The sequence below is a fragment of the Phragmites australis genome, chromosome 11, assembly GCF_958298935.1.
Source record: "Phragmites australis chromosome 11, lpPhrAust1.1, whole genome shotgun sequence".
Classification (NCBI taxonomy): domain Eukaryota; kingdom Viridiplantae; phylum Streptophyta; class Magnoliopsida; order Poales; family Poaceae; genus Phragmites; species Phragmites australis.
In genome coordinates this window covers 4,775,230-4,786,512 of record NC_084931.1, presented here as the reverse complement: position 1 = coordinate 4,786,512, position 11,283 = coordinate 4,775,230, and the positions used below count along the sequence as shown (strand labels likewise).

The 11,283-nt window shown below is 42.9% G+C and overlaps 1 protein-coding gene across 1 annotated transcript; it reads left to right on the top strand.

Annotated features, from left to right (window-relative positions):
* The first annotated feature begins 2,295 nt into the window (after nt 1–2,295).
* LOC133884442 (heat shock 70 kDa protein 15-like) lies at nt 2,296–8,008 on the top strand. Its single transcript, XM_062323860.1, has 10 exons — nt 2,296–2,458; nt 2,840–4,067; nt 5,355–5,564; nt 5,651–5,746; nt 5,835–6,062; nt 6,378–6,572; nt 6,650–6,796; nt 6,900–7,049; nt 7,293–7,423; nt 7,503–8,008. Exons 2-10 carry the CDS (start codon nt 2,898–2,900, stop codon nt 7,720–7,722), a joined length of 2,547 nt encoding a protein of 848 aa, XP_062179844.1. The 5' UTR covers nt 2,296–2,458; nt 2,840–2,897; the 3' UTR covers nt 7,723–8,008.
* The last annotated feature ends 3,275 nt before the right edge of the window (nt 8,009–11,283 follow it).

Genomic DNA, 11,283 nt, shown 5'->3' with positions numbered 1-11,283 from the left:
TCAAGAAGAACAAACTAATCCATAACTTTTTCAGCTTTCACAGGAAATCTCTGCAAAGCATCAGTGCCATAATTTTTTCAGCTTTCACAAGGAATCCTATGCTCCAACCCCCAGCCAAGCCTATGTACTGAGTCCATACACCAGCCCCCAGCCACTATAAATAACCTCACATTTATCCATGGATAGACTAGTCCTTTCTCAACTCTCTCAACTACAATGTCTTCCTCAGCTCCACCAAGTCCACCCAAGAAATATTGGGGGATTTTCATTATCCAGGGGGTCGAACCGCCGATGTGCTTCTGTGACGAATCTTATAGGCTTCGCGAGTCACAGGACATCTCCTACACCTATAGTCTACGCTTCTTCATATGTACCAACTACCAGTACGACAAGACTCGATATGGACCGTACGAGTACCCAACGGTATAGCGATATACATCACTCATGTGGCACTTTCTATATGATTTCATGCACTGTCTTACTAATATCTCATCTTCTTTCATTTGTCTAGTCTCTTCCATCTCTCTGTGACTTCATAGAATTGCTGGATATGGAGCAAAGTGACGACCAGAAGTAGTGGGTCCAAATGAGCATACGATGGAGGTGGGAAGCGTACAAACGCCAGGAGTATGAGCAACAGCAGAAGGAACTATGGCTTAAGCATCAGGAAGAGGAGCGTATGAGGAAGCCAGCGGAGGAGTGCGGCGCGGCTGAAGCTCTCGAGTATGAGAGGGAAAGGAAGCGGGAGAGGGCCCGTCGCGCTAAGGCTTCGGGCCCCGATTATCTGAGGAAGGACAAATATCCTAGGTGCACTAAGTAGAGAGCATCTTTTGTAACTCGGAATATTTCAGGGTTTTTTTTTCCAGAGTTTGAGGTACCGAATATGACTGCTAATTTTATAAATACACTGGTATGTTATCTATTTTGGCAAACATGCTAGCGTACATTATCTATTTTTTCATCTTTGCCTCTCAAATGATGACCTTGTGCTAAAAAATAAACATGTGAAGACAAAGCATTTGTATCATTTCATGTTGAATTATTTTTATTCAAATTGAATTAAAAAGAGAATATCATATGAAATGATAAAAATATATATAAATAGAGCATTACAAAGGAACTCACTTTTTCACCAAATAACATATGGTTGGAAATATTTTTATAAATTAGTATATCACATGAGAAGAATATTAGTGAATTTTTATAGTTTTTTAGAATTTATTTGAGGCATTAAATATTTCTAGATAAAAGTTTACTTATTTGAAGAATTTTAATTAAATATTTGCTTAGGTGTTTTGGATGAAACCAATTTAAAATGGGTTGATAGTGATATCTAGTTTGCTCATGAAGACGTTTAGAATTTTTAGACTATTTTTTACTAAAAAATCATGAGTTAAATAAAAAAACCTACACCTTTTGACTTCTTAGTTTCTACTGTAGCTTCCTAGCTTCTCACGAGCCTGGCACACGGTAGAGGCCGTATTCGACACGATACCTGAGGTGTCGAATACAGCACTGTTTATAGTTTTCGACACCTCAGGTGTTAAATACAGGGAGTTTTTGGCACCTAACAGTCCCGTATTCCGCATCTTAAGTTCTAAATACAGTGGGGCTAGCCTTTTTTCGGTGTTTGAGGTACCGAATTTGGGTTTTCGAATTTTGATGTGCCGAATACATATGCTAGATTTACAAATACGCCGATCTATTATCTATTTTGATAAATATGTCAATATATGTTGTCTATTTTTGCATTTTTGCCACGGATAATTAGACAGGCCGGCATCACATCCCATTCTACGAACGAGCGTATAGCTAGGTGGCAAGGCACGTGGTGCTGAGCCAACGGGAGATCCATCTATCTGGGCATTAGGGTTCAAATAATTTTCGAAGTCTATCGTGTGATGCCACAAAAGTATTACGACGTGTCCATAGCCTATGGGATCTATAGTGGGTTTTAGTTGTCTTTTTAAGGATGTGACCTTCAAACTCTATATAGTTATAGAGCTGATTATATATATGCGTAAAATATGTTATATATAGAGCTAGTATATATTTATAAACAGATACTATAGCTGTACTTAGTGGAGGGGCATAAAAAAACCATTCTGCCACTAACATTGTGGTTATTTTGATACTAGAGATTAGCCAATTAATCACCTTTCTCTGTGCAACTGCGCAGACTTTGGTTCGTACGGAGAGGACTCGAAGAGTCCAGAACGTTCGTCCGTCCACCTGCAACGTGGGCCCCACATGTCAGGGGAACCTGATTTCCTGCAGCCCCTAGAACATTCGCGGCCACACCACACCACGGCGCACCGCCCCCGCTCGATATATCACCGCCTCGCCGGCGCTTCCTCCCGTCTCCCGAAACTGCTGCGACGACGACGCGAGAAGCTGCGGCGCGGTTGATACGAGCGAGCTTCCAGAAGCTTCCACGGTTAAGGCCTCCCCGCCGCAGGTACGATCCGATCCCTCCCTCTCTCTCTCTTTCTCTCCGCGCGCGCTTGGTTCGGCGTCGATCCCTGCGTGCCCCGATCGTGCCCCGTGGATTTTGGGCGAGCGATTCCTCTTTGCGAATTTTTAATGTTTTAGAATCGTGTGTTCCGGCTTTCATATATGTTTTCTGTGAGGGGTTGTGATTTTGAGAGCTTTGCTGTGGGTTTGGAGGGCCGGGCTTGGTTTTTCGGAGGTTTTAGATCGGGGTGTGGCGTTTTGGGATGAAATTTGTGGATTTTGTGCTTTTCCTGTGCTTGCAATTGCGAAGGTTTTTGGTATACACGCTGGGGTTTCTGTCATTTCCCTACTGTGCTTAACTCGTAGATCTCGCTGCTGTTTGCAGGGGTTGATTGTGATCTAGATCTAACTTGTAGTGGTCCGGAGCTGAGGGCGAATCGAAGATGAGCGTGGTGGGGTTCGATCTGGGCAATGAGAGCTGCATTGTGGCCGTGGCGCGTCAGCGCGGCATCGACGTTGTCCTCAATGAGGAGTCCAAGCGGGAGACTCCCGCCATAGTCTGCTTCGGCGACAAGCAGCGGTTCATCGGCACGGCCGGCGCCGCGTCCTCCACAATGAACCCCAAGAACTCCATCTCCCAGATCAAGCGCCTGCTCGGCCGCAAGTTCTCCGACCCCGAGCTGCAGCGTGATCTCTCCTCCTTCCCGTTCCGTGTCACGGAGGGGCTCGATGGGTTGCCGCTCGTCCATGTGCGGTTTCTCGGTGAGGAGCGGACGTTCACCCCCACGCAGCTTCTTGCTATGGTGCTGTCCAATCTGAAGGGCATTGCTGAGGGCAACCTGAAAACGGCGGTTGTTGATTGCTGCATTGGTATCCCGGTGTACTTCACTGATCTGCAACGCAGGGCTGTTCTTGATGCTGCCACTATTGCGGGTCTGCGGCCGCTGCGGTTGTTCCATGAGACGACTGCCACGGCCTTGGCGTATGGTATATATAAGACTGATCTCCCGGAGAATGACCAGCTGAATGTTGCGTTTGTTGATGTTGGTCATGCCAGCATGCAGGTCAGCATTGTCGGTTATAAAAAGGGACAGCTCAAGATGCTTTCGCATGCATATGACCGTTCTCTTGGTGGGAGGGACTTTGATGAGGCCCTCTTTAAGCACTTTGCTGCAAAGTTCAAGGAGGAGTATAAGATTGATGTGTACCAGAATGCCCGTGCATGCATTAGGTTGCGTGTGGCATGCGAGAAGCTTAAGAAGGTGCTGAGCGCCAACCCAGAGGCTCCTCTGAACATAGAGTGCTTGATGGATGAGAAGGATGTGAGAGGGTTTATTAAGAGGGAGGAGTTTGAACAGATCAGTGCCCCAGTACTAGAACGCGTGAAAGGGCCCTTGGAAAAAGCCTTGGCTGAAGCTGGCTTGACGACAGAAAATGTGCACTTTGTTGAGGTTGTCGGATCTGGCTCTCGTGTGCCTGCCATAATCAAGATAATTACCGATTTTTTTGGGAAGGAGCCAAGGAGGACCATGAATGCTAGTGAATGTGTTGCGAGAGGATGTGCTCTTCAGTGTGCTATTCTCAGCCCCACTTTCAAAGTGCGGGAATTCCAGGTATTAACTCATCAGCTTATGTTGCTTATTTTGTGTTTACTTATGGAAACTGCTGTTTATTCTTTATTGATATTGATAGTAACGGTTACTGCATTAATTGCATTCTGCCTTACATACCTAATATTTGGTAAGATTTATGCCAATGTTAAGCAGAATATGTCACCATGTCAAAATCAGACAGTCATAACCTTTTTTTCTTTTGATTTCATCTTCATCTTTTGAGATCTGCATGTTGCGGGCTAGCTACATAAATGTTGATGTTTAATCTGAAAAATGCTACTGATGCTAACCATCAGTATGGAATCTGTTTCGAAATTTGGAGATGAGGTCGCACTTAATTGCTCATGAATTGGTGAAATTGGCTTTTAATGGAGCAGCGGATATGAATACTTATTCCTATTAGAATATCAGTATGCCTATTTTCAGTTAGGTTGACAGGAATATCTAAATTCCTAATTAAGGGCAAATGGTCCATGGTGTCTAATATACACTTGGGCAAACTAAGCTTGTACTATTTAATGAACGTGGTCTGATCTTACACTAGTGTTTTTTATAACAAAGGAAATATATTGATTGCTCAGTGATCAGTCTGGTTATGTTACTTGAAGTGCCAATCAAATTATAGATATCTTAATAAACAAACATTAGCCTCTCTTGGGGAACTTGCTCAAATTAGTTCCGCTGGATATTTAGGTGATTAAGTTCGTTTTATTTTGCCCATATGCAATATTCGTGTTAAAAACACACTGTTCATTAATTTTGGTGTATTCCTGTGATGTTCTCATTGCCCTTTTCCTTAATATTGTTCACTATGTAATGTCTGTGTTATCGTTCACTTCCTTTAGTGGTGTGTTTTGTGGAACCATCTGTCTCATGTTCTTGTTTAGCTTCATATTCAACAACAGCAGTTTGATTCTCACACAGTGGAACATGCTGTTGCAATGTTGTATACATAAGAATGTAACGGTCTTGAAATTATTTTGTGCAAATGCTGAGTGTATGATATCCATGGATAGAAGCGTATGAAAGTTAGCAATCCACGTGCCAGAACCATAACTTATGTATTAATCTCCTTACACTGTTATTACTTTTTTTACTATTATTAGTACCTTTATTATCATTATTGTTTTCACGTCATCTTTTTAGTTGGATCTAGTGTGTTTCATCTCTAGTCTACCCCAACTTGCTTGGGACAAAGGCTTTGTTGTCGTTGTTGTTGCCGAGTGTATGATATGGGCTCATCTTGCCTTGTACCCCTAGTTATGATGCTTGCTTGATATTTTGCAGGTTAATGATGGATTTCCTTTCTCGATTGCTTTGTCATGGAATCCAGATTCCCAGAACAGTGCACCCCAACACACCCTTGTATTCCCAAAGGGGAATGCAATTCCTAGCATTAAAGCTCTGACCTTCTATAGATCCAATACATTTGATGTTGATGTTTTGTATGTCAACACTGGCGACTTGCAGATTCCACAAAAAATTAGCACTTACACAGTAAGCGACATCTTACACAGTTTAGGAGTTTCTTATTCTGGCCCTTAGTCAGTATTTAATAGTTGCTGATATTGCTCTGAATACAGATTGGCCCTTTCCAACCCAGCAAAGGTGATAAGGCCAAACTGAAAGTTAAAGTCCGTCTCAACATCCATGGGATAGTCACAGTTGATTCAGCAACGGTATTTACAAGACTGGGCATTCACCCACTCTCCTTTGAGTAGCATTTAATGCCTTTCTGACCTTGTACTATGCTACCTGTGCATACAGATGCTGGAGGAGGTGGATGTGGAAGTTCCAGTCTCATCTGCAAATGAGGTTCCAACGGATGCTACAAAGATGGACACAGATGATGCGCCAAGTGACCCTGCTTCTGGAACAAATGTCAATATGCAGGAGCCTAAAAGTGCCACTGATTCTGCTGAGGGTGCTACTGCAGCTGAAAATGGAGCACATGATCACGAGGAAATATCTGTTCCAATGGACACCGATGCAAAGGTATGATCTATTGTTGGGATTGGTACATTGTTCGCAGAAGCATGCAGGAGTACCCAATGGTTTTTAGGTTGTTGTCAATGAGTTTTCATTTGGATCCTTGCTGTTGATTTAGAATTTTGATTGTCGTATCTATCGAAGTTGTAGCAAAAGAATCATTGATTCATGCAATTTATAGACTTATATTCGTGTTCTGCTAGAATTATAATAATTGATCTGTGCACACAATTTATAGGATAACATTTGTGTTCTGTTCATGCATTTAAGGGTTGCGTGTTGGCTAGACTAATAATTTTGAATTGACTTCGTTTATTTTAGGTTGAGCCATCAAAAAAGAAAGTTAAGAAAACTAATGTTCCGGTCCATGAATTGGTCTATGGTGCGTTGGAGGCTGCTGAGTTACAGAAAGCTGTAGAGAAAGAGTATGAGATGGCTCTTCAGGACAGAGTGATGGAAGAAACCAAGGAGAAGAAGAATGCTGTGGAAGCTTATGTTTACGACATGCGTAACAAGGTATATTGTGATGCATGCTCAATGTTTTTTTGGTAGACTGAAGCAGTACATAATATGTTGTGCTTTCATGTATTTAGCTCTACGACAAGTACAACGATTTTGTCACGCCTGAGGAGAAGGAAGGGTTGATTGCTAAGCTTCAGGAGGTTGAGGATTGGCTGTACGAAGATGGTGAGGATGAGACAAAGGGAGTCTATATTGCTAAACTGGAAGAGCTTAAAAAGGTACTCCTTTTTTCACTGTATTACATGATGTACCACTGATTTAGTCTTTCTTCTTGCATGTTTGTGGTTTTAGATGACACAAATTTTAATTTTTCAAATGCAGATTGGTGATCCTATCGAGGCACGGTACAAAGAGTGGATGGAAAGAGGTTCTGCTGTTGACCAACTGGTATACTGCATCAACAGTTTCAGAGAGGCCGCTTTATCTAATGACCAAAAGTTTGACCACATCGACATATCAGAGAAACAAAAGGTAGGTCAGAGTGGTCTTGCTTTTCATAATTCTTGGTTGCAGTAGCACTGTACTACGCAGCTACGATAGCTGAGGAATGCTCGTCAGCAGGGGCTGATCTAGTATGGGACATGGGTAGTCATCAGTAGTTTGCATTCCCTGTAACAGTAACTGCATTGTTTCTGTAATCAGTTGCCAAGCGTTTGTTGTCGAAGTGAGAAGGTAATCCTACGGTCAGTTGCTAATCCATTTTGTTTCATACAGGTCATCAACGAGTGCTCCGAAGCAGAAAACTGGCTAAGAGAGAAAAAGCAGCAGCAGGATGTTCTACCAAAGCATTCTAATCCTGTGCTGCTAGTGTCTGATCTAAAGAAAAAAGCTGAAACACTTGACAGGTTAGCTAGCAAAGATGCTAACACCCACTCAATCTGACCATGTGATTAAGACAACTGGTTCTGAAACCTTGTTTTACAGGTTCTGCAGACCGATCTTGACGAAACCGAAGCCAGCACCGAAGCCACAGACTCCGCCGCCACAGGCTGAAACCTCAGAACCCAGGCCTCAAACTCCTGAGCAGCAACAAAACGGTGCAGGCGCAGCTGGTGAGCCGGCGAGCGAGGGAGGTGCTCAGGAGCCTGCTGCCGAGCAAATGGACACGGAGAACCCTGATAATTCTGCTGATGCTGTGGCATAAGTTAGTTTCTCATCTTTGCGTGATGATCGATTGAATTCTCACGTTGTGATGTTTGGTAGTCGATACCGAATTACCACTGCTCTCCATACTTTTTCGCGTTGGGGATTGGTGCGTTGAGAGTTATGTTTATGTGTCTTGCCCAGTGTAGTTGCGATTGGGACAAAAATGAATAGAAATGCTCCATGATCTAATTTTACCATTGAAACTCATAACCGAATGTCTTAGTTGATTCTACCGAAGGTAACCAGAATATTCAATGTATTTCACTGTGAAATTTCTCGAGTTACACACGCAGTCACGCATGATATAGTATTTTTCTAGCGCATGCATATGCTTTCAAAGAAGCACAAAAAGTTAGAGAGAGTTTGGAATTATAAATTCTTGGTGGATTTCTGGACGAGTTGAATTTTATACAAAGTTTTTCCATGGTTGGAATTAAAGAAACTGTTAATAGATTTCCCGTGGAGTGCTTTTGAGTCCCTTATAAAGTGGCTCTGTCTCAGCATCTTGCATATCTCTCTCGGTCACAATTAGTGACTAAAAGTTCATCCCCGCAGCGTTGGTGGGCTATGCCACGGTGTTAGAAATGCGACAAAGACGCCAGTCTGTGCAGACTATGTAGATGATATAGCGTAGCTTCTCAATCTAAATAAAAGTTATTTAATTGGAATGGCAAAGAAAAATGATAATAAGTTTATATTGGAGCATAATCTACATGAAATAAAAGAAAGAGAACGATATTATCCGATCAGATAAAAATGTTGTTATGGTAGGCCTAGGTTTGAATTATGTCTATCAAAGAGTAAGCGTAGTAGTGGTATAACAAAGAGCGATGGTAATAGTAGTGACAGAATAAAGAGTGATGGTAAAGTACAAATTTGTGATAAAATTAGGATGATATAATAGTAGATATAAATTTAGATGCTACTAGTCACGTAATTTGTCTGGAACACCCCACTAACATCTGTTGTGAAGCTATGTGACCTCACACTGCCGTCCGCAATGTCCAGTTGAAACTTTTTGCATCCAACGCGGAGTCTTATTTTCAGTGTAACAGATGGTTAGAAATACTCCTGGATCACGGTCTGTTTTCCGCGCTCAAATCCACTGAAATTTGAAGGTGGACTGAAAGAAAATTCGGATTCGCGACAAAGGTGGAGAAACTTCTCCGACAGTAAGGAAGATGACTGCCGAAGTGCACCTTGCGTTCTCGTCTCTCCTCCACTGTTTTTTAAGTCTCTCCTTCACGCGTTGGCTCCGACTAGCCGTGAAATGTTCAATCTGAAGACAAGAAACTTCTCCCTCTTCTGTGCCTTTGAACATTCAAATTTCAACCAGGTGAAGACGGCAGTGAAATTTCCTTTGGCACAGGGTACGAGAGCTTTTCTCGGCTGTTTCCTGTGGCTCTAGAGAAGTCTCAACTCTGTCAGGTTCTTGAAAGATTTTCAGGTCGTCGCCTTGGACTGCGTGGCTGAGCTGATTGGCTTGGCGGCGGTCCGTGGCGAACGTGAAAAGGTGGAGCATCTAGGTGGGCCCGTGCTGTCAGGGGGGGCATGAGTGGCAACGTGTGGATGGCTGGTCCCACCGTCCACCGGTCGCTTGGAACGTGGACCAGAGGCGCGGCTGCGGCGGTGCGTTCCCCATTTTGCAGGTGCATTTTATGAACATTCCATTCGCGAGCTCGGCTTGCTGAGCTGGACAGGGTGGGAAAAATTTGGATGGCAGACAGGGTTGTTAGACTTCTATGTGATCTTTGACTAAGTTGGCCCATAATTATAAAGTGCTGCATGATTAATTAAGAACTTAAACAGTAATTAAGGGTTAATTAATTAATATGTTTATGATTGAAGCTAAACGTTAGTAGATCCTAGATTAGATTAGCACTATTATTAAGAGAGGGTTGCTTTGCTGTCACACTGATCTTGTCATTAAGTGGTAAGCGCAAACCCTAATAGCGTCTCTCTACGAAACCAATATGGAGACACTTTTAACTGATCTAAGGACCGACCACAAGAGGAGCGCGATCACATAGGCGTTGAAAGGCTGATCAAGGTGTTTTAGGCCTACATCAACCTCACCACCTATGGTATCTTCTAATTCAGGTTCTAATATCAATTTCCATAATCAGGCTTGTATTCAGGTAGTTAGCTAAGGTTATGCTCATAATTTCTCAATATTAAGATCTAACATTTGGTATCAAGAGCCAGGTTAGCTCGAATCACATGAATCTTGCATAATTAGAACCCTAGATTGATCTTAATCCAATTGATTTAAGCTAATTTCGGATTAGGGTTCTAAATGCTATCGGCTTAATCTAAGTTTTCTCATTTAAATTGATTAAGGTTTGCTCCAATTTGGCATGCTTTGCTATAGAATTGCATTAAAAAAAGATTAGACAGGATCAAAATTCTTGAATTTTGTCGCACTGTTGCTCTAACTAAAATCTCGAAGCCCTAGACCATGGTAAAATTAAGATCGGTCTGGGATTAGGTACCTTGAGGTCCAATTTTAGTCCTTTGTTTCCCTTCCACCGGCCTCCTCCCATACCCTTGTGCTTGCCGTTGTTGCCACGGTATCAGCACGCTCCGCTTAGCAACAGGGCATCGCGCTGCGCACGCCAGAATGGCATGACTCTGCATGCAGGAACTTTGCCTTTGTCGCCTGCCGTCGTCGCTGGTTCATCGCTTTGTCAAGAATCTTCATCTTATGCATGAAGTTGTGATGATTTCGAATCATAAAATTTTTAGGGTTCAATCGGATGGCGTTCAATTCCCTGTCGTCTGATTCGGATCACATAAATCTTGCATAATCAGAACCCTAGATTGATCCTTATCCAAGTTAGCTGGCTGGCTTGGCGGTGGTGTGCGGCGAAAAAGGTGGAGCATCTATGTGGGCCCGTATTGTTAGTGGGCCATGAGTGGCAAGGTGTGTCTAGTCCCACCGTCCACTAATTGCTTGGAACATGACCTTGAGACATGGGTGCGGTGTGTTCCCCTTCCTACGGGTGCATTTCCCGAACATTCCATTCGCGAGCTCAGCATGCTGAGCTTGCCAGTGTGGAAAAGGTTGTATTTGTAGAGGAAGTAACCTTTTTATTTTAAGGTGAAATAACATTTCAGCTTCTGCACCATGTAGGTACATGTAGCTATTACACGTCAAACATGTGAACCAAGATAAATTGGCTTAAGAAAACTTCAAAAAGGAGAAAAAGAAACAAAGAAAAAGTCTCCGTCACCTAGATATGTACCATTACAAGTTCCTAGATGTTTAGACAACACACAACCCTCCATTTTTTTCTCTACGAATTAGGTCGAATGGACGCCCCAAAATTCTAAACCATCCTAATCACGGATGGGGTAAGGAACAAGGAATGCACTAATGCTGACCAACTGGAATACGACAACAGTCTCACCGCCAATCAGACCAAGGACAATACAAGACCCAAACTATCTCCGCGGGGAAAAAATGACTTCACCGCTAAGACAACACACAAGTATCCACATCCATACTCTGTCAACCACCACAGTGACCAAGGTGGCACAGAACAAGGTAACAAGAAGG